We start from the raw sequence: 21,245 nt of genomic DNA on the forward strand, positions 1-21,245 counted from the left end.
CAGTAGAACTATTTACACTAATCTAATTGACCTAAGAAGAATGCACGACTGAACCATGCATGTGTGACGTGTGACTTCCTCTTTTCACAGACAGGCAAGCATTTCTTACGCATAGGCCTACAATGTAATATTTTACTCCTCAGTGATACGCGTGCCAGTGACAGCTCAAGGATGACATGCAGACCCATGCTTGCTTGAAATGTGATCGTCTGTACCCCACATCTACAGAGGTGCACGTCTGCTATGAAATCTCACAAATGCCCTTTTCAACAGTACTTATTGATCAACTTCAAAAGGATGAAAGGCTGAGGCCCATATTCTCATCAAGGGCCCATTTTCTCATCAAGGTGTTAAGTACAAGAAGGTCCTTTTCCAGTGTCTATGTCTGCATATCTGTATTAATTGCAGAAATAGAAGGGTCTCTGCACTTTTGATTAGCACTCTAGACCCGCTGCACTGCCTCTTAGCGCTTTCTGCTTGGGCTATGAGTTAAGTGGAAACAATGTGCAAGGCCTGCACACAGTCCAGGAGGTATCATGAGAAACCTTTCTAGAGTGACATTTGTACATCATTTATGTATATCGATATTAGGGTGTCACAAAGGTGCAATTCAAAGGATTATTTGTATTGTTAGTGTAGGTGATTTTTACCGGGTGTTAGGAGTTTCGTGCTCTTGGGACTCCCTCATAACTCAACTATTAGTCTTGTTGTGTGTGGTGCGGGCACGCTCAGGTCTGATTTTCTCTAGCTGCCACAGGAAACCAAAATCTAACGATATTTGAGATAGCCTCATTTTGTTACAAATGTTATTTGCATGCAGGGAACTTGCATTCTGTGAGGTCCCCGGCGTGCAATCGCAAACGTTTATGAGACTGAGGGGAAAAGGAAAGAGTGAAAGCGAGTGAAACTCACTTCTGCTCTTCATTTTCCCTTGCTCCGTCTCATGGGCATGTGTACGATGCCTGAAAATTATGCTTTGCAGGCAGTGTTTACGAATGGAGTCCTATGGAATCCACCTGGTTTTGAGCAGGTGGAAATCCGAGGTGGAGTCCATAGGAATCCCTTTGTTTTAAGGTGGCATAAAAATTCTCATGCAGCCATAGAACAAAGTGCTCACACAAGATGGAGGAGGCAAACACAGTGGTAATCTTGTCCCTGCCCCACAAGGGTGTAGGACATGGGGGCACAGGAGGGGACAAATCCCCCCACAATTTTAAGTGGGGGGATATAATGGCATTTATCCCCCCCATCTGCATCACATGTCAGAAGCCACCAGATCCTTCGTAAATTGCCCATCCAGTCCCGGTTTTCATCTGCATTGTGGCACCTGTGGTTTTGCTTTTCCAATTTTGAATAAGAGAATGGAATGCCCCTATTGCAATGAGCTATGCCTTCAGAATGCCATGAACATCTCCGGAATGTTCTGGAGTGTGTAGCCCCTCGCCCCCATTCGATTTCCCTCCTTCCCCATCACTGACCTCAACACTCTGTGCAGAAAAGCAATGCAAACCAACGGGATGTATCCTAGTGAAAGGACGCCCAGCACTTCTGTTTCCCCGATTAAAAATGCTTTTGGATGTCGCAGAAGATAATCAAATACAAATGCCTGCAAGTGTGTCAAAAGTAACCTGAAACATATTTGCAGGCTGATACTTTAAATGTGGCCTAGGTTAGGAAGAACGATTTTTCACTACAACTCTAGGTGTATTGCCTACCCAGATCTCAGTATACACGTCTATGGCCCCTCAGCCCCCTTTAACACCTGCACCTAACAACCTGTTATGTACATTCCCAGAGTCACATAGCACGGGGGTGCATTTGGGCGGCTGAAGCTTCCATGTTGGGACCTGGTCAGCAGGGGGGGGGGTGCAAGTGTGGGGCTGAAGCTACCATGCTAGGGCCTGGTTGGTGGGGGGTGCATGTGGGGGGCTCAAGCTTTGTTAGTGCCTGGTGGCGGGGGTTGCATGTGGGGGGCTCAAGCTTCCATGTTAGGGCCTGGTTGGCGGGGGCGAATTTGGGGGCTCAAGCTTTCATGTTAGGGCCTGGTCGTCGACTGACCTGCAGAAAATGACATGTCATGTTATACGCAGAACTGTATAATTGGCAGCGTTTTGTTGGTGGGCAATTTGATTGTCCTACGATTCCATTATAAATGCACAGCTCTAGCTTAGTTGGAAGAGAGCCACTTTTCTTAAATGCATGAAAGCAGAGCAAATGTACCCTGTGGTTGGCGAACAGTGCCAGCAAACGAGCAAAGCGCAAACTCTAAAGAGGCAGCCGTGTCTCACATATACCCCGTGCTACTCCACCGCCTTTTGTGAACACGAAAATGAGGCAGAGCCAGAAATTTAGACGGAAGTGCATTGCACCTCACATTCATGTCTCCATTTGCCCATCAGCACCAGTGAAAAGGCGCCCCTATATGTTAGTCACCAGGAAGCGCCAAGGGTATAAAACAGTCGAGAACAAAAACACAAATAAGAAATAAAAAAAATTGCTCAAATTGAACTTCTGAGGCTGATTAATGCCCTCATTGCCAATTGCGGCCAGATCCCATCATAGCCTGAACTGAATGTAACGTAAATCGCCGCCTGAATAAACCTCAATGCCAACGTTGTTATACATTTTATTCAACTTATAAAAATTATAGTAAAATATACAATGTGATCTCATACTGCCAGGTGGCAGCATCATAAGAGGTAACTTTAACTCCAAAGTGTATAAAACTATTTAAGTGAATATTACATATTTTCATCATAACAAAACGATTAGAAGAATATTAAATATTTGCATAATTTCTTGAGATTATTGCACAGAAAAAGAAGGAAAGGTGGGTATTTCCTACTAATATATAGACGAATACTGTACATCGGGTGTCAAACACCATTGCAGCTGCTGCAAAATGACCATACAATCTTTCTGTGTCACCTGAAAACATTTCTGAGTCCTTGAACAACAATGTTTCGCTATGAGCATATCCTAGCAAAAACACCTTTTAAAAACAGAAAACCAGATTTGCAGCTGAGATTGTATTTTACACCAACAAATTCAAACAGTGCCCAGGCACCCCAGTTACGTTTGATCTTGGGGGCTTCATAGGGTAGCATCAGTGCTCTCAACACTGCTATGGGGCAAGGAGTCCTCTTGACTTTCTGAGCTTTCACTGCTCTCTGTGTCAGGGGTAGGGGTTGCTTGTTTCAGGCCGCGCAGTAGCACATGATGTTCGGGGCTCTCATTGCTAGTGTGGGTCTCAGGTTGCTTGTCCTGTTCCACGCTGTGGTCAGGTTGGACTTCAGGGCTCTCACTGCTCTGATGGTTGTCTACTTCCAAGCTGTGGTCAGGCTGGGTTTCAGGGCTCTCATTGCTGGCGTGGTTGTCTTCTTCCACGCTGTGGTCAGGATGGGTTTCCGGGCTCTCGTTGCTGGCGTGGTGGTCTTCTTCCACGCTGTGGTCAGGATGGGTTTCAGAGCTCTCGTTGCTGGCATGGTTGTCTTCTTCCATGCTGTGGTCAGGATGGGTTTCCGGGCTCTCGTTGCTGGCGTGGGTTTCCGGGCTCTGGTTGCTGGCGTGGGTTTCAGGGCTCTCGTTGCTTGAGTGGCTATCAGGGTGACTATCTTCTTCCACGCTGTGGTCAGGCTGAGATTGCTTGCTATCCTCCTGGCTGTTATGCTCAGTGCTGATTGCCGTGTCTTGGTGGCTGGTGGCATCTTTCACATCGGTATCATCTGAGGCCTCAAAGAGTTTGTCAGCATCTTCTGGTTCATCTGCCTGCTCCGCTGTGGTATCCAGCATATCCTGCGTGACAAACACAAAATGATTAGCCTGGGTATTACTAATTTTTATCCCCTGCTGGCAAGAATAAGAGAGGGCGTTGCTACAGGGGTTTAGCAATATTGATTAGGGCCTCTATATCATAAAAAACTAAGGTAATAGACACCAAATCAATTGCATACAATATATTATTATAACCCGCACATAGATTAGAATCAAATATGGTAGGGTCATTGAAAGAAATCATGGAAATGATTGTCCTTGCAACACTTAATTATGGGACAATGTTGGTGTTGGGTGGGGATTTGAACATCAAACTTGCAATGTGATTCCGGTGGAATTGTATGATGATACTGAAGATACTGTGGTATTGCACTCCCACAGATGCTGAATAAATGAATTTGTACTAAAGGCCTACAAATGGGGCAGTGGTTACTGGAATGGGGATTGCGGTCACTAAATGGACGAATAGCACTAGATGTACCACGGGCTCTGACCTTTAGAAACACACAGGGGTCGTCTACAATAGACGACATTTTCATGCATGTTTGCCATTGGCATCTGATAAAAGCCTTTGAGGTAACACAGGAAATCTGCAGCGACCATTTCCCGCTGAGGCTTACCATATAGTGGGAATATATGCAGTTGACCACACCAGCCTCCCCTCACTTAGATCTGTGTGAGGTTAATCCTCACTGTAGGAGAAGATTGAAATGGCCAAACGCGATCCTGCGACTACGCATCAGGAACTTGTGTTATCCAATCTAAATATAATGCATCCCATTTTTGATAACTTTCAGTCCCCAGGACAGGTAACAAAAATGTTCGAGGAGTTGATGTTTTCTCTTACAAATATGTTACAGCTTGACTTAAAAAAAAAAAGGGAGGAGAACAGCTGGTTTAATGAGGAATGTAAACAATCAAAGAAGCGACTGTTGAAGGCCTTGAAGGACCCGGACAGCCGTAGCGGGGGAAATCATCAGGTCCAGGGCCGAATATAAATTGGCAGTAAAGAGCCCCTAGAGAACCAAGCCTGGGAGGAGCTGTCGATTGTTGTTTCCTCAAATTACTCTAAACGGTTCTGACCGTTTGTTTCAGGAGGGCTGACCTATAAAAGAGAGCAGACCCGGATTAAAACACATGCGAAGGCTTGGGTGGATCATTTTCTGCTTTGTACGGGGGCTCTGTGGAAGGGTCTACTGCAGGGGTGCAGGGCCCATTGATCCAGTTCTCATTAAGAGAGGTAAAAAAAAATGTGATTAACCAACAAGCACATAATAGAGTTCCTGGCCCAGATGCGGTCCCTGCCGACCTTTATAAGGAGGCAGTGGATCTATGGGCCCCACTGCTGAACATATGTTTTAATGCATTGCTGCAAACAGGGGAATTCCTGCATTCATCGAAACATGCGATAATTTATAACATTTTTTAGAAAGGAGATTGCGGGAGCCTATAGACCAATATCGCTCCTGGATACATCTTTCAAAATGTTTGGTTGCACATTATCGGGCCAATTTAGAATTGGATTTCAGCTGAATCAGTGCTGGCAATGGACAATACGGTTTTAGACCAGGTGCGGGGACCTGTGCTCAAGCTTTAAATGTATATTTGGTGTGGGCACAATCTGCCTTTGTGAAGGGCAGACCTAGTTATTTGACCTTCATGGACCTAAGCACTTCCTTTGACAAAGTCAATAGAGAAAAGCTTTGGTCGGTGCTTGGGTCCATGGGGTGCCCGAGTCGGCTATTGAGGGTTTTGCAATTGGTGCATGAGGCCACTAAGGCCTGTGCTCGATATGGTGAGCAGGGACAAAGCACTGGATATTTTGTTGGGGATCCAGGAACGCGCCAGGGATATGTTCTGGTGGCAGTTTTATATAAATGGTCTTTATAAGGCACTTGTATATTGAAATGCAGACTTTCCGCGGGTGGGTAACAGAATGTTCCCCCTTTTAGCCTATGCCAACGGCACTGTTATTATAGCTCGGACCCCAAATGACCTTCAGAAATTAATCAATGTGTACACTCATTTTATGACAAACTTAGATTTCAAAATTACCACACCAAAATCGGCTGTTATGGCATTTATGGCTGGGAGAGGGAAAAACTGTGGTGCATGGGATGTACAGTAATGGTTCGGTAATCCCAAGGGTGAAAGAGTTTGATTATTTAGGCATAGGATTTGTAGACATCTCAAAGGGGGTGTCACACTTATAGAGACAAAGAACTAAAATGACGATCACTCTAATTTTGAAACAGTGGAAATTTCGCCAATGACGACCAGCATTAACCTTTTTGTTTCAAGATGAGCCTTGTGTTGTTGCTTGGGGATTTCCTAACTATTTGAGGAGGGCCTGGCAAGCAAGAAATCAATTTGAGCACAGCACATTGCAGCAAGGCCTGAGGCCTTTGGGGTACAGAGGAGAACATGTTAGCAGATGTCACATGGAAGAATAAAAGTGGGACACCATGAAGATGCATTATGGGGGACACTGTGGCATGAACACATTTAAGGCTGCCTTCAAGGCTCTGGAAGCGGTTCCCTAAAGATAATTATATTGTTTTTAACTTTTAAGGTAAGATAACATAAATTGCCCCGGGGCGGTGTAATTTTGCACTAATGTCATTTTTCACTCGTCAGTTGCTGTAAATGTGTCCTGGTGGTCAGTTGGTACAAATGTTGATCTTCATTTATCTACTACCTGTGCAAAACTGCCCAGCAACCGTGCAAAAAAGGCGCTTGGTTGGCCCGCATTGGGCGATCCAGCCCCTTTATGCGCGGCCTCCAATTTAACAACAGCTCAGCATCTATTTGGTGGGCATACTGCTGGCTGTCCACATTAGAGGGGGGCTTAGCTGGATTGATGCCCTTAAGATACCAAAACGGAAGCAGCAGTGTTGATAGCTGGGGAAGCCCCTTCCTCCAGACCCGCATAACAGAGGGAAATATCCGTGGCTCATTCTGGAGGCCAAACTCGAAATGACCCCCAGGCAGAATCAGTCTCCAGTGACCATTTCCAACCACATGACACACACATGTGAAGAGGGCCACTTCCGCTGTCATGACCTTGGACCTCAGTGGCATGTTGAGCCTGGCCCTAGACTATGAGATTGCTGTTTACTAGGACTTGTGGGCATATCTATTCTAATGCCTCTGGTAGTTTAGAACATGGCACTCCATTGTATGTGCAGTCTGCCTGGCAGAGCCATATTTGCCAAGTGGGGCAGGTGTTAACAATGGCTTCCACCAGTCCTCCGCATGAAGCTCATGCTTGCCAATGTGCCTTTTACCAGCAAGGACCCCATGTATTATGCTAAACTATGGCATGGTCCATGGATATAGAAACTGGCATTTGCTGCAGGTCCCACATCAAAAACTAAGAACATGTGGCGGCTGGGCTTTCATTGTACTGTATGTGCCCCTCTCCAATTCCAGCTATACCCGCGACTGCTTGCATTAGACAGCAGACGCCCACCGTGGCAGCTACGCCTCCTTGTGCTACACCAGGATGTACCCTTTGACTCCCTGCACTGCAGCCCTCAGCAGAACGTTGCTGTCTGACTCCAGCGCCTCTCCAGCCCAGCCGACTACGTCCTGTGATCACAATGGTCAGCCCATTTTTGGTTTGCCATTATCAATTGACAGTAACTGCCCCACTTCCAACATTGGGTTAAAAGGACCTGCAGCAGTGTCTTTTCCACGGTCTCCCACTACTCTTAAATCATTCATTAAGCCAGAAAGCAACCATACCTGTTGCCATCACTGTTAAGGGGACTCTGCGCCTTGGCTCCAGAAGAAGGCTCTTTAACTACATATGCCGAAATGTCTGTCAACCTTGGCACCATTTGATTCCCTTTTGTTCCAGCCCGTCTAGGGTTTATGATTCACCTTCCTGACGTCGACCCATAACAAGGTCACCCTTTAGCCTGGCTGTAGTAGACCTCCCCAAGGTCCTGTCTCCTAGACAAACTATATTGGTTATACTTTTACTAGGAGATACAAAAAAAAACTATACAAAGCTTCAGTGTCGGTTAAGACACTATCATACAGTATCTGCTGTCCCATGTTAGGTGTTGAAATGTGCGCACCTCCGCTACTTTGATACTTGTTATTTTGCTTTGTATGCATTTACAATGTTTTGCACTGAATGGCCAATCTGCATGAATTAATACCTTTTGGGAACTTCCTTTTTTGTTCAGATAGTCCACACTGTTGGGGCAACATTGTAACCATTTGTACTAATTCAACTATGGTAAAACGTGCATTGTGATCTGTGAACCCCTCCTTGTCCTTGCTCACATTGTTCAAAGTTTTCATGTTTATGTTCAATGGAGTAACTTATATACTCATGCAGAGCCTAACCTCTTGTTGAATATATTACCTATAAGAAAATCTATAAAAATATTCAAAAGAGTGTCAGCAATATGCAAAACTGACCTACATTAACTATACTGAGTGTCTAGTTGTATTTCACACAGCAGCGCATTACATGGTAGCAAAATGGTATGCTGCTTGTATGCCACATATTTGACTAAACTTGCATTTGAATGAGTTGCAATTGAAAATAATTTATGACAGGCAGGACTTCTCCATGTTTTCTGCCTCTGGAATTCCATGCTACTTCCTGTATGGGTGTTATAAAATCACATGTCCTTATATAGGTACGTGGGGGGAGGGCGCTGTCTTATCAGTATCAGGGATCAACCACAATAGGGCCTGATTCACAGAAGTATTTTACAATGGCACGATCCCATAGAAAAACGCTCTGTTAATCAGGCCCTTAGTGTCTTTATAGTACATACATTTTTAGAGAAATGTATCGACAGAGCTTGCCTAATTTCCCATACAGCCCCTAATAAAAATCTACAATATAAAATGCCATAGTTGGGATATGGAAGAAAAACAACCCTTTGCAACCCCCAATTCAACGCAGTAATGAGATTCAAACTCCGGCAGGAGGTGTGGTGGGACCAAGTGCCCCAGGGAAGCCAATCCCTGCAGTGCCATGACGGAGCAGGGTAATAGCCCCTCACCACGAGGCTGCCATGACATTGTGATAAGGGCAGAAGCAGGCATCTTAGTGGTGATCCCTGACGCCTCATCTCGCCTGTGCATCCCTTCTAAAGATGGGGGAGCAGAGGCAGCCTGAGCTATATGGACATTGGGAGATTTCCCAACAGGCCCATGCCTTAAAAGGAATAAGAGGAATGGGGTGGGAGCGGTCCCGAAGCCTGTCATGGGATTAACTGTGACGAGTCCTACCTTGCTTTCAGTGCCACTGGCCTGCCAACACAGAATCTTTGAGCTTGGGAAGCCTTACTTTGAAGTGACAGTGAAAAGCAATCTGAGAATGGTACTTAAAGCAAAAGGGAGTCAGACAGATCAAAATGGCTTCCCTGTGGAATAGAAGCACGAGTCTCGGCCTTACCTGGGTGTCGCGTTTCACAGCGGTCTTCCAGACTTTTGCTACGAAGGGGCAGTGGTCGAAGTGAGCGGGAACGGTTGGGAGCGGTGCTCCTCTACTTTTTTAAATTAAGTTTTACAGCTCCTATACTTTTATTTTAAAAAGAAACCGTTCCGGAATGCTTTTGTTTTAAAATAAAAGTGTAGGAAGAAGTTGAAACTTGCAATTTCAGTGCACTACACTGAACGTTCCCTTAAACAGCATGTGCATGTGTTTGGAGGTTTGTATTGTGTGTGGGGGGGGGTATGGTGATGGGGGTTGTGGGGAGCGGGAGCGGGTGCAGGCCAGCAGGGAACATAGTTCCACTACTTCTTTTCATACACTTCGACCACTGCGAAGGGGTGGTCTGCATCACTGTCTCCTCTGCCGGCATTGTCCCCTCTTGTGAAGGGGTCAGCAGTGTAGCCGTCGGTTTGGGATTTGGTGGAAGGGGCAGCGGTTGTGGCTGCGGGCATGTCTTCCTCCGAAGAGTCGGAGTCTGAATCATGGCTGTTGCTCTCGTTGGACACATCTAGGGGTTCACTCTGAAAAGGGAACATTGGTTGGTGGAATTAAAGACTACATTGCAAAGCGCATGCAAGGTGTGGTTGGTTGTTGATGGGTGAGAAACTAAAATCAAGCTCGTGCAATCCTGCGCTTTCATTGGTTTGTGTCCCTTTTCCTTCTCTATCATTTCCCAGGAGACTCTGTTCTTGTTGGAAGAATGGGGTCACATGTCATTTAAATGTGTGTCCGTCTGCAGCTCTACCTGCCTATGTAACTTTAAAGGGATCACTCGCTGGCACGGCTGACTTTCCACATTTCAAGCAGGGCAACGTCCTGCCACCAGAACTATAGGCCAGGAGAAGCAGGTCTTTAAAAGAGCAGTGAGAACCCGGCACAACAATTCTTCAGCAGGGATTGTGTCGAGAGGGTGGGCAGGTTACTATAGTGTGGACCCCAGCCAAAGCTGGGTGCAAGTGAACAGTGTGGGTGTGCATATAATGATATGAGAGCTGTATAAGATACAGGACCTTTGATGGATAGAAGAGATAAATATGGACAATGATTTAAGGGGGATTAGAAATCGAGGGGGGCTCTCGTTAGGGGGCGTGGCCTAAGTACGGCTGCTAAACAAGTAGAGCTGGGGCGCACTGCCATTATGACCTTTGATGTGCCCAGCCCCTCCTTTTAAACACAAGAAGGGGCTGGGTGCACCAAAGGTGTGACACCAGTGTGCCTCAGCTCACATGCAGCGCTTTCATTACAGGAGCCGCGTGGTGCAACGCTTTGACCATAGCCCCTTGAATGAAAGGGCTGCCCGCTGCTGATGGCTCTGTACTCTGAAACAGGAGGAGGGCGGGACTGCCTCAGGGAGTGGCACTTGATATGTGAGCTCTGTGGAAGCAGTGCAGAACATGATACCCAAGGGCTGTATGATAAAGGAGTGGCACTTGATATGGGAGATGTGTGGCAGGGGTGTGTGGTATAGAAGTGGTGCATAATACCGGAAGTGTGTGTGAACGCTGTATGATGCCCAGGGGTGTATGATAAGGGAGCGCTGCTTGATATGGGAGCTATGCGGAAGGAAGGTGTGGAAGTGGTGTACAATTCCAGAGGGGCATGGTATAGTAGGGGGGGGTATAAGAAAAGACTGATTTGGGGCAATATGAAAGTAGCCTATGACATTGAGCAATGCATTCTGGGTTGGGTTCTTATGCAAACACTATGTATTGGAGCGCTACATTATATAAATGTCTTGTGTATTTACACAGGACTGCCATTGAGTCCTAAAAAGGAAAAAGTCACGATTGAATGAGTTGACTCAGATCAGGGTGTGTGACCGGTGCTGCGCTCTCAGGGACGCTGTGCTGTGGCTGGTTCTGTCTAAGGCAGGGACGTCATTTGGGGGTCGCCAGAGGTCGAAACTGCGACCTCTGAGGTCTCCCTTGCGACCTCTGTGGTCTCCCTTGCGACCTCTGTTAAAAAAAAAGAAATTAAAAAAAACATTTCGTTTTTTTTTTTTTTTTTTTTCGTTTTTTGTAATGCAAGGTCCTGGAGTGGCTGGCTCTCATGTTCAGGCCCTTTAAAAAAAAAAATAATAAGACAAATAAGAACAGGAGTGCCACAAGTCACACTTTCAGCACTGACCCTATATAAGAAAGAATAGGAAACCAAATAATGTGTCTTTCTGGAATTCTGTACAATAATTGCTAAACTCATTAAAGGTTTATTTCAGGCACACTTCAGGGGGTGAGTCACTGATTTAGTCTGCTCTTAAACGCCTCAACTCAGCCTTTAATCCTTCTGAGGTCGATAAATGAGTACCAAGACAGGTTGGGTGATATTGGGTGTATATTTTTTCTATATAAAGCGCTTAAGTGTAAGTGCTATATAGTAACACATCATTATCATTTGGTCATGGACGTCTGCTTGCATTCACAGTAATTTGGTAATATGGGCCTATACACACTGACCTTAACGCTACATATGGCAATCCATTCTTGCATGATATGTACATCACATTATAGTGATATCGTAACCATATTTTTCGTACTGTACAATGCTGTCATGTCACTTCCTGTTTTGGGAACGGGTGAAAGGTTCGTGTTCCATCGCTTCCCGCGATATCACTTCGGGGTGGGGTCAAATTATATAAGTTCCTGTGATGTCATCAGGGGTCAAGGGTCGTGTGATGTCACTTCCGCTACCCCTGGCATTTTGGTGAAATGACGTCCCTGGTCTAAGGTCTAGAATAGTGTTAGAAAGAGGATGTAAGTCTCTTTGCAGATAGTTTTTGCAATGCCGCGTGTGCTGCCCCAGGTGGGTGGGTGCTTTGCTGGCATATTAGGTGTAGCACAGGGCCTCACTCACCTGGTGACTGGCGTCTTCGGAGCTGGCAGAACGTTTGGATCGGTGGGCCTTTCAAAAAGGAAAAATGTCAAATTAATGTTACATGATTTTTCTTCATGTCCAAATGACTTGAGGGATTGTATTAATATGTAATGCAATATGCACTTACCGGCAGAGCACAAGCCATGCCGACGAGGCAAAGGCCGAGCAGGACGAGCCTCATGTTCATTGTCTACCTGCAGATACAATAAGAGTGAGTAGAGACACATCAGCATTTTATGCAGAGACCCAAGCGCCATTTTTTTGCAGAGACCAAAGCGCCATTTTTTGCAGAGACCAAAGCGCCATTTTTTTGCAGAGACCAAAGCGCCATTTTTTTGCAGAGACCCAAATGCGCCATTTTGCACAGAGACCCGAGCGCCATTTTTTGCAGAGACCCAAGCGCCATATCATGAAGGAAACCAGGCACAATTTTTTGTTTTTCAAAAAGATCTATACCTCCTTTGTAAAAGCGTCATGAAGATACAGTTAAATAAGTAACTTTCAAATAAGCTTCTATAAAATCGCAGAATGACCAACATCCCATTCTATTTAAGGAGGCGTTGTTCTGTAAACCTGCCAAGCTTGGAAGCTGAAAAATTGAATTCTAATCCCAGGCCACAGTTGTTGTCCAGGTTGTGTGCTCCTGGTAAAATCGAAGTCGTCCCCCTTTCCAGCTACATTATTTGCAAAAGTGTAAACATCTAGAAATAGTCCTACCCAATTATCACCCGCTATGTAAACACTGGACATTTGCAGTAACAAATACACCCAAGGAGATTTGAATTTTCGCCGCAAAAAAAAGAGAAAACCAAGAACAAAATGGTAAGAAGGATGGACATTAAAAAGGTGCATATCTGAATGTAACAGGGGCAGAGAGTAAACGATAAACGAAAGCAGTATCCACAGAGAGAGAGAGCGAGAGAGAGGGTACGAGTGCATATAGATACAGAACCATGAAAAGGAAGAGTCACAAAGGAGCTTCCAAAGGTAACTCTGACTTACTCCCGATTTACTCCTAGTCAGCCAGGAGTACGGCCGGCAGACCTACTCATTGCAACTTTTGTGTTGATCGAGTATAGCTCTCCATGAGTATGTCAATGGTAAGTGAAGTTACTCAGATTCGAGTACTTTGCTTCTGACTGTCACTGTAACCCATACTGCTTTGATAATGACGTCAAAATGGGGAGGCTTCAACACGCGGAATGGAAGTATTGCCCTGAGCATCTACTTTGGGCTTACTGCACAAAAACCCAGACTCGCTTGAAAGTGGAAAAGGTCGCTTTAATGTGACAGGCCAAAGCTTACAAATAAAACGCTAACCTGGCCCCTGGCCTTACAGACTAAATTAATCATTTTAACATTCCACCAACAATAAATAAATAACTCCTCAAGCCCCAACCATTGAATGAATAGCCCCAATTTCCTCCCTACCTATCTCCAGGTCCTCACCATCCCCTAACCATCTTCTCCAGCCTTCGTCCCCGCTTTTTGCCATCCTCTCCCTGGGGCCATGCCCCTCCATCTTCCAGACCTGCTCCCCTCTGCATCCCTGGGGTAGCCCGTTCGTGCAAACAGCACTACCCCCATCCTTACCCGCGCTATTCCCCCCCTATAGCTTGCCTCCCCCCTCATCCAAAGGGGCTATGCCCCCCACCAACTACTTCCTACACCCCAGGGACTCCCCTCAACACCAATCTCCTCCTACCTCCGACCCGCAGCCAGGCCGACCTGTCACATCAGCAACAAAAACTCTTACAAACCCAACTAACGCCCTGACCTGTCACACCAACGCTACCAAAAACCCCCTTTTACCTTATACCTCAAAACCCACATTAAAGACCTGAAAACACAAAACCAGGGGAAAAATGTTAACCCGACTTACCACTCACGAATCAACCTCCCCTAACTCACCCCAATGGACCTCACCAAAAAGAAACTGGGTGGTGGGGGGGGGACAAAGACTCGCCCTCAACAGTCGCCTGCTCTCGAACCTTCCCTGCCCCCTTAAATACCCCTCCCAGAGACACGCTATACGCAGGCCAGCTCGCTGGCCTGTGCTGCGCCCAAAACCACCCCGGGGGGAAACGCTGCACGTTCCCCCCGGGGCCCCCCTTGCCAAGACTCTAGTGGCAGACAGCGGGGGCCTGTGCAGAGACACGTGTCAAGAGCAGCTAGAGGCACACGGTGCAAACAAGCGGTGCCCTCACCTGGCTCAATACATGAAGCCAGGGGACTTAAACCTCGTGTCTATGCTCAGAATAACACATGTTACATGGGGTGGTTATAGCACAGACGGCACATTCAGGACTTCCAGGCACCTGTCTGAAGGGTTACAGTGCAGCACTGCTTGTACAAGCTGCTGGGACAAGGGCACCGGGCACTGGAGTCGTTGGCAGTAATGTAGCAAAGGCCTCTCCTTGAAGGGGCAGTCTAGTGTCAGATATCAGGAAGAACAGGCGATACATTAAAATAAATAATTACTATGAAGGTGTGAGATTCAATTAAAGTCTATGGACCAGCAGGGGCTGGCCAAGATTGAGGTGCCTTCCCATAGGGTTAACCTTTCCCCCAAACGACTGGGAAACGAGTTGGCAGCAGCCTTTAGTCCATGCCCATTCAGTCCTTAGTCGCACTGCTGCGACTGGCAATGCGTCTAAGTCGGAGTTATTTCTGGTGGTGTCTAGCCCATGGTGATCTCCCTGCAGATAACTGGACTGAACCTCCCCATAAGTCCCCTCGGGTCTGAATAAACCTCTAGATTAGAAGGAAGAGTGACTTCTACGGACCTCGAGCTGACAGAACCAGTGACCTGGGGTATAGAGCCTGGTTTCCCATGGATACCAGAAATGCAAAAAGGCAATATTTGCTTTGATTCACATTTCACAAGTGAGCCACAAGCTTCTAGTATTTGTACCTGCTTGTTTCAAAAACACAATGTGCATTTTAAACCCCCCTCATCTACGTCCCTTCTGGGAGAGCCCAGATCCATCCCATCGCCCTGAAGCACTCCTACCAAGGGGTGCAGACCCAGAGATCTGCCAAATGGCTTCAGGCCATGTGTATGCCCTCCCCTCTCGTCTCTCCATCGCCCCCTGGCTGCCAGAGGTGTATGTACTATCACAGAGGAGATGTCTGAAAAGGAAGGGGCACATTAAAGAAGTACTTGAAATAATTGTCCCCCCACCCCCCGCAGCTTACTGAGGTGTTTTGTAAAGCACCACCATACCACCTTCCAGACTCTGCAGATCTGTGATACTGTCAGCATTAATACACACCCAAGTGGCAGAATGCAGGAAATGCAGACACCGCACCACACAGTGTGTGCATCCTGCATACCAGCAGGTGAGCAGGGCCTTGCACTGAGGCCAGGCAGAGGGGGGCAGGCAGGCACACTCCGGATTAACCCTACACTGCTCTCCTATGGGGTACGGGGCAGCGAGAGATGGAGGGGAGACAGCAGAAGCGGGACGAAGTCTGTGCCAGCGGGAATAGAGAGAGACTTGTGAGTTTTCAATTACACATCAGCTGCACTAAAGGAAATTAATACCACTTTTAAAGAGAACACCCACGTACGTATTACTTCTCTTATCTTGCTGTTAACAGCAGCAGTCCCAACTTCGTAAAGTGCGGAAGCCTATTTTCACAAATGACTACCTTTGCATAAACCATGTCCTTTTTGGCACCCGTTCCTCTTCCTCTTCACATGTCTGTGCACTTAGGTAGGGTGTCTGTACCACGGTTGATACTATATCATGCATCACCCATCAAAATAATTGTTCCTCAAATTAAAAAATGTCATTGCGTGAGCATGACAGAAAATTAAGATCTATTGTAAAGAAAGAAGCCTTTAGAAGAGGACATTTACATGCTAAGAATGATCCTGCATTGGGCGTTCCTGACATATCATACCCCATGTGTGAGACTCATGGACCTACTGTCCCAGTTGGACCCCATCAGGGCTAATTGTTCATCTTCAGACCATGAAACTTTGCTCCCCACATTGATCATAATGTGTGATCCTGGGCAAATCAATATATCCCCTTCTGTCTGAGACCCTCCCAACTGCACACAACTGCAAAGAAACATACTAACTACTATTTGCACATTTAGCTATGACAGCTCATATGGAGAAGGGTGGGGAGGCCTTCAGAGAAGCTGTGATCTAGTGGCACTATGTCTCACTATGAAATCACGACCCCTGGGTGCTACCCATTCATTCTCCAGCTGATCCACTGGATCCTGAGAAAACTCTTCAGCTCCATTTTTGAAAACGTTCTCAATTTTGAGAGATAGGACGAAGTGAGAGTTCTGATGGATAGGAGTCCTTATGCATCTGTTGACTAATATGTCAAATTTAGGAGCGCTTAGAAACACCAGTATTGAGCACTTTGTAAAACGCATTGCCTTCTCTTCACACGAGAAGAATTGCAATTACATTCAGTTTACCATCTGGAGTTACAGAAGGCTTGCCATGGGCTCAAGATGAATTAACTAATTTCCGGACTAATTTGTAAAACACAGTTCCCGCACTTTATCCCTCTCTCAAAGAAGCTTGCAGGCAGTAGCAGTTCACAAGTGTTTCGGTTCATGAACAGCCTAAAATCATACCAGCATAAGCTCTCGGGAGGATAAAAAAGACATGCGTCACGTCTCTGTAATTAAGCTACATTACCTTTCCTTGTATGGAAACGTGGAGTTTTGGTGTTATCTGGCTTCTTGTTCTGCAGCAGCACCAGCAGGGGGCGCAATAGGCGGCTCGGCACGGTCCTTCCTGAGGGATGCTGAGGTTCTCTGCTCGCTCCTTCTCCCTCCCGCTATTTAAGCGCTGCCCCAAACCCCTCGGCCAATCACTGGGCAGCAGCGCATGACGTCACGCACTTCGATTGCCCAGACGCTGCCCACCGTCGCCCACACTTCCTCCTCCTGTGGTTTGTGGTTTTGGAAAAAGCCGCGTTCTATAGTTAAACATTTGTTTATGCGGAGGCAGCGCCGCCAGTGAACACGAGGAAGCGTTCAGCTGCCAGTGCTTCTGTTTTCATGGAGCCCAGGCCTGCAGCAGACTTTATTCCTAGACATGTTGGGCCTGAGCGCGAATTACCCTGTCATGGACTTGGGATCTGTGAACCTGACAGTAATACTCTTTGATACAGTAGTGAAGAAGGATAAAGACATAGTAATGTTAATGATTACCATTTTTGTTATTATTTGCGCTCTGTTCCTTTGAATGCTAGTGCTACCCAAATTACCAATAATAAATTAAATTCAGATTATTGATACTCATTATTTCTTACTATCTTTGTTATAAAGCGTAGAATAGACTGCAGTACATTACATTGCAGTAGGGGTAGGAGCGGAATATGGCATGTGTCATATGCCAGTGACACGTGCCACTGCATGTCACCACTACAAGTGACACGTGCCACTGGCAGGTGTCACATGCCATGCCCCCCAAAAAAGGTTTCAAACGCCACGGGAAAACAAATATCAGTTGTGCCGTCTGTCTCTTCGTTCTTCAAATTATAATCCTCCTTTTTAAAAATAAAAATGGGAAGCGCCCATTATAATCCTTTTTTGTAAAAATAAAATAAAATTGAGAGGCTCCGCAACGATTCGAAGTCAAAACCTCGTGTTATCGGCCTACCTCCTTAACCACTACACCACTACGTCCCAAGACACCAAACGTTGAAATTCTACCTGTATAGTGAAACGTCACATGGTTCTATGATGGTCCCTTTTTTTATTTAAAGTTACATCTTAAAATAAACTGCATGTGCGATTCTGAAAGTTTGCAGGATAGAAACAATTTACTGTAAGTATTTGCATCTTGTGCTTTTCTTGCGTAACACTAAATTTAAAAAAAATCAGTTCAATTCAAAATCTTTTACTGCGTAATGCTTTAAATGTCAAACCTGTATTGTGTACATGTTTTCCAAAACATTACGGTTGCAATATTAAAGTGTGTGTGTTTGTACATTAATTCATGCGTTTCACATTTGACTGTACAAACTGTGATAAATACAGTTCAATCATATACGATATGCAAGATCATGAAAACATAATTTACAAATGTTGATAAATCTTCAGATTTAGGGCCCAATTCATAGAATCCAGCGCAGAAGAAGCGCAAGTGCCACGCGCCAAGAAGGAGCGTGCGCCATGTGTGTGCCAGCTGTGGCACAAACCAGCAATTGCGCAGCACGCGTGTTCATGGATTTTCCGAGACATCAGTAGCCGTGGCGCAATGAACTCCAAGCAGCGGCAGTAACGCCCCAACACGCCTCTATGCGCAGGAAAAAGCCAGTGAAATGCCCAATATGACGCAAGGCCCAGCGCCATCCGTGGCGCAGCACACAGCACCCCCATCGTAATTGCGTGAAAAAAGGCCCGCGCCTACCCCGTCCGCACCCCAGCAAAATCGCCTACCCCGCTCGCACCAGTCAAATTGCGTGAGAAGGCCAGTGCGTACCCCGTTCGCACCCCAGTAAGGTTGCGTACCCTGCTTGCACCAGCCAAATTACATGGGAAGGGCCGCGCATACCCCGTCCGCACCGCAGCAAAATCGTGTACCCCGCTCGTACCAGCCAAATCGTGTGGGAAGGCCTGCGCGTAACCAGGCACCACATGGCCCCCCATCACCTGTGAACATACCCCGCAGGCAGTCCACACCACGTGGCCACCTCATCACCCGTGACCACACACCGCAGGCAGCCCACACCACATGGGACCCACACCATCACCCGTGAACATACCCCTCAGCCCACAACACCACATGGCCACCCCATCCCCCGTGACCACACCCCGCAGGTAGCCCACACCACATGGGACCCCCATCATCACCTGTGAACACACCCCACAGGCAGCCCACACCACATGGCCACCCCATCACCCGTGACCATACCCCGCAAGCAGACCCCGCCTAACGTTCCCACCTGTGATGGGAACCTGCAGGCAGGCCTGCCTCATGTCCACACACCCCACCAGTGATGGCAACCTGCAGGCCGGCCCACCACATGTCCCCACCTGTGACGGCAACCTGCAGGCAGGCCCTGCCTCAGGTCCCCACCCCCCACCAGTGAGGGCAACCTGCAGGCAGGCCCCGCCACATGTCCCCACCTGTGACGGCAACCTTCAGGCAGGCCCCGCCTCATGTCTCCACCCCTCTTCAGTGACAGAAACCTGCAGGCAGACTCCGCCTCATGTCCCCAACCCCCACCAGTGACGGCAACCTGCAGGCAGCCCCCGCCACATGTCCCCACCCCCACCCCAAAACACATTGGACCAACATACAATCACACAGCACATGCCAACTAAAATGCCACTACACGCTGCACCCACCTAGTGCACCTCAACACCCATCCATTGGTCATGCTCCCTAGTACATGCCCCATGTCATGTGAATCCTGGACATGCAAAGGAGTCATGGAGGAGTGAAACATGCACTAAACCGTTGAGACCAGACACCACTTCGATTTCAATGTCAACATTTTTTTATTAAAAAACATGTATCTAAGTCACACACAGTAAAAACATCAAATTAAACAGGTATGAACCAAATCAAAAAAGTGAAAACCAAAATCAATGTGATGTAAAAAATGAAAGAGTCAAAAATGTGGGTCTTGTCCATTAACGTATGTGCAAATGAAATCACATATCATGTGAAAACAATTCCTTCATGGTTAAACAACGTTTCAAATTAAAGTCCAAATATTTACCAAGATCCAGGGTCCATGGTCCCATAACATGTGGAAAAACCCTCAAAATACAATACAAAAATAACTATATAAAGATGCGGAGCAAAGTCCAGGAACTCCAAATAAAAAGAAAAAACAAATGAAACCTACTCCTAAAGAACTATATACAAAGGCAGCGGGCTAGTCCATCTACTCACCATGCTCTCTCATAGTCTCCGCCAGGGCATCATCAAACACTGCGTCCATTTCCAGTAGGCAGGCCTCAGCTTCCCCTCGAGGGCTTGCAGGGACTCCTCCAACTCCCTGCTAGTCTCCTCGAAGACCTCCACCCGCCTCTCTGCCCGACGCAGTGAATTCTCCACCTTGGCCATGGTGAGTCATGCCTCTTGGGCCCGCTGCCACTCTGCCCCGATTTTCTGTCCCAAATGCTCCAACACGGAAGACATCCTTGTCATAAGGGCCACGTTTGCCTCCTGCCCGACGGCCCATACCTGCCCCTCTGATGATGAACGGCCCGAGTCCTGTTGCCTCCTACCCTGAGCCTGCTGCTGCCAAAAAGCCTGGTGCCTGCGCTACAAGGACAGCCTCTGGGATGATGACACCACCCGGGGCCGTTATGCACGTGCCCTGCTGCTTCGTGCCTGCACTTCCTCCATTGCCATAGCTCCTGTCGCTGCAGTGACAGCCTCTGCTGATTGTTAGGCAGAATTACATGCAGTACCCTTTGGGAACACTACACACAATTAAGACTACAGGTGTAAGCACAATCTCACCTTTGGTACAAGCCTGTACTACACAGTTATGTGGTAGCAGTGGCTGAGCAGCCAGACCTACTCATGAGGGATCTGAGCAGTACAAGATGTTACACAAAGGACTTGCAATCACAGTAGTTCAAACAAACACTTACTCAAGGTTTCTTGGTAAAAGAATATACATTTATTTACACATTTAGTTAGAAAACATGCCACTACCAAGAAGCAGCTCAATACCACACTATAATACACTGCAGTACACAACCAATAAGTTTCTGAACAAGTTAGGCTCCCATGAAGTGGGAGCAAAATGGCACTTCAGTAACTTTCAAAAGGGGTAGAAAGACAAAGGTTATAAGAATCAAAACACAATTACTTTCAGAGGCAGGGCAAATAGTTTCAGTTCACTACAAGAGGCAATTCAATTCAATAGGCCTGGGCCAAAGTCAATGGTTCAGTGTCGTGGATAGGATAGCACAGTTCTGGTAGTAAACGGTTAAGTCTTTGCCAATGTACTTAGAAGTAGTTTGCCAGAAAAAGAGTTATATGTCGTATTAGGAGCGAACAATGCTCCAAAGTTGGGAAAGTTTTACAAACTTTCACGCGGCAGAAAGGATTTCCACACCACGTTTGCACAGTACCTTATGGATGAAGAAAAGCTGTAGCTGGGGCAGTTGTTCCTGGCAGTTCCTG

At 46.7% G+C, this 21,245-nt stretch overlaps 1 protein-coding gene across 2 annotated transcripts in view; it reads right to left on the reverse strand.

Moving 5' to 3' along the window:
* Window positions 1-21,245, reverse strand: part of LOC138515747 (protein starmaker-like) — a 259,408-nt gene that overhangs the window by 62,352 nt on the left and 175,811 nt on the right. For both annotated transcript variants that reach the window (XM_069630449.1, XM_069630450.1), the window contains one exon: window positions 3,342-3,635. In XM_069630449.1, coding sequence (XP_069486550.1) covers window positions 3,342-3,635 — 294 coding nt within the window. The remainder of the gene's footprint in view (window positions 1-3,341; window positions 3,636-21,245) is intronic.

The sequence above is a fragment of the Ambystoma mexicanum genome, chromosome 6q (genome assembly GCF_040938575.1).
Source record: "Ambystoma mexicanum isolate Mex_15411 chromosome 6q, UKY_AmexF1_1, whole genome shotgun sequence".
NCBI classification, from domain to species: Eukaryota; Metazoa; Chordata; class Amphibia; order Caudata; family Ambystomatidae; genus Ambystoma; species Ambystoma mexicanum.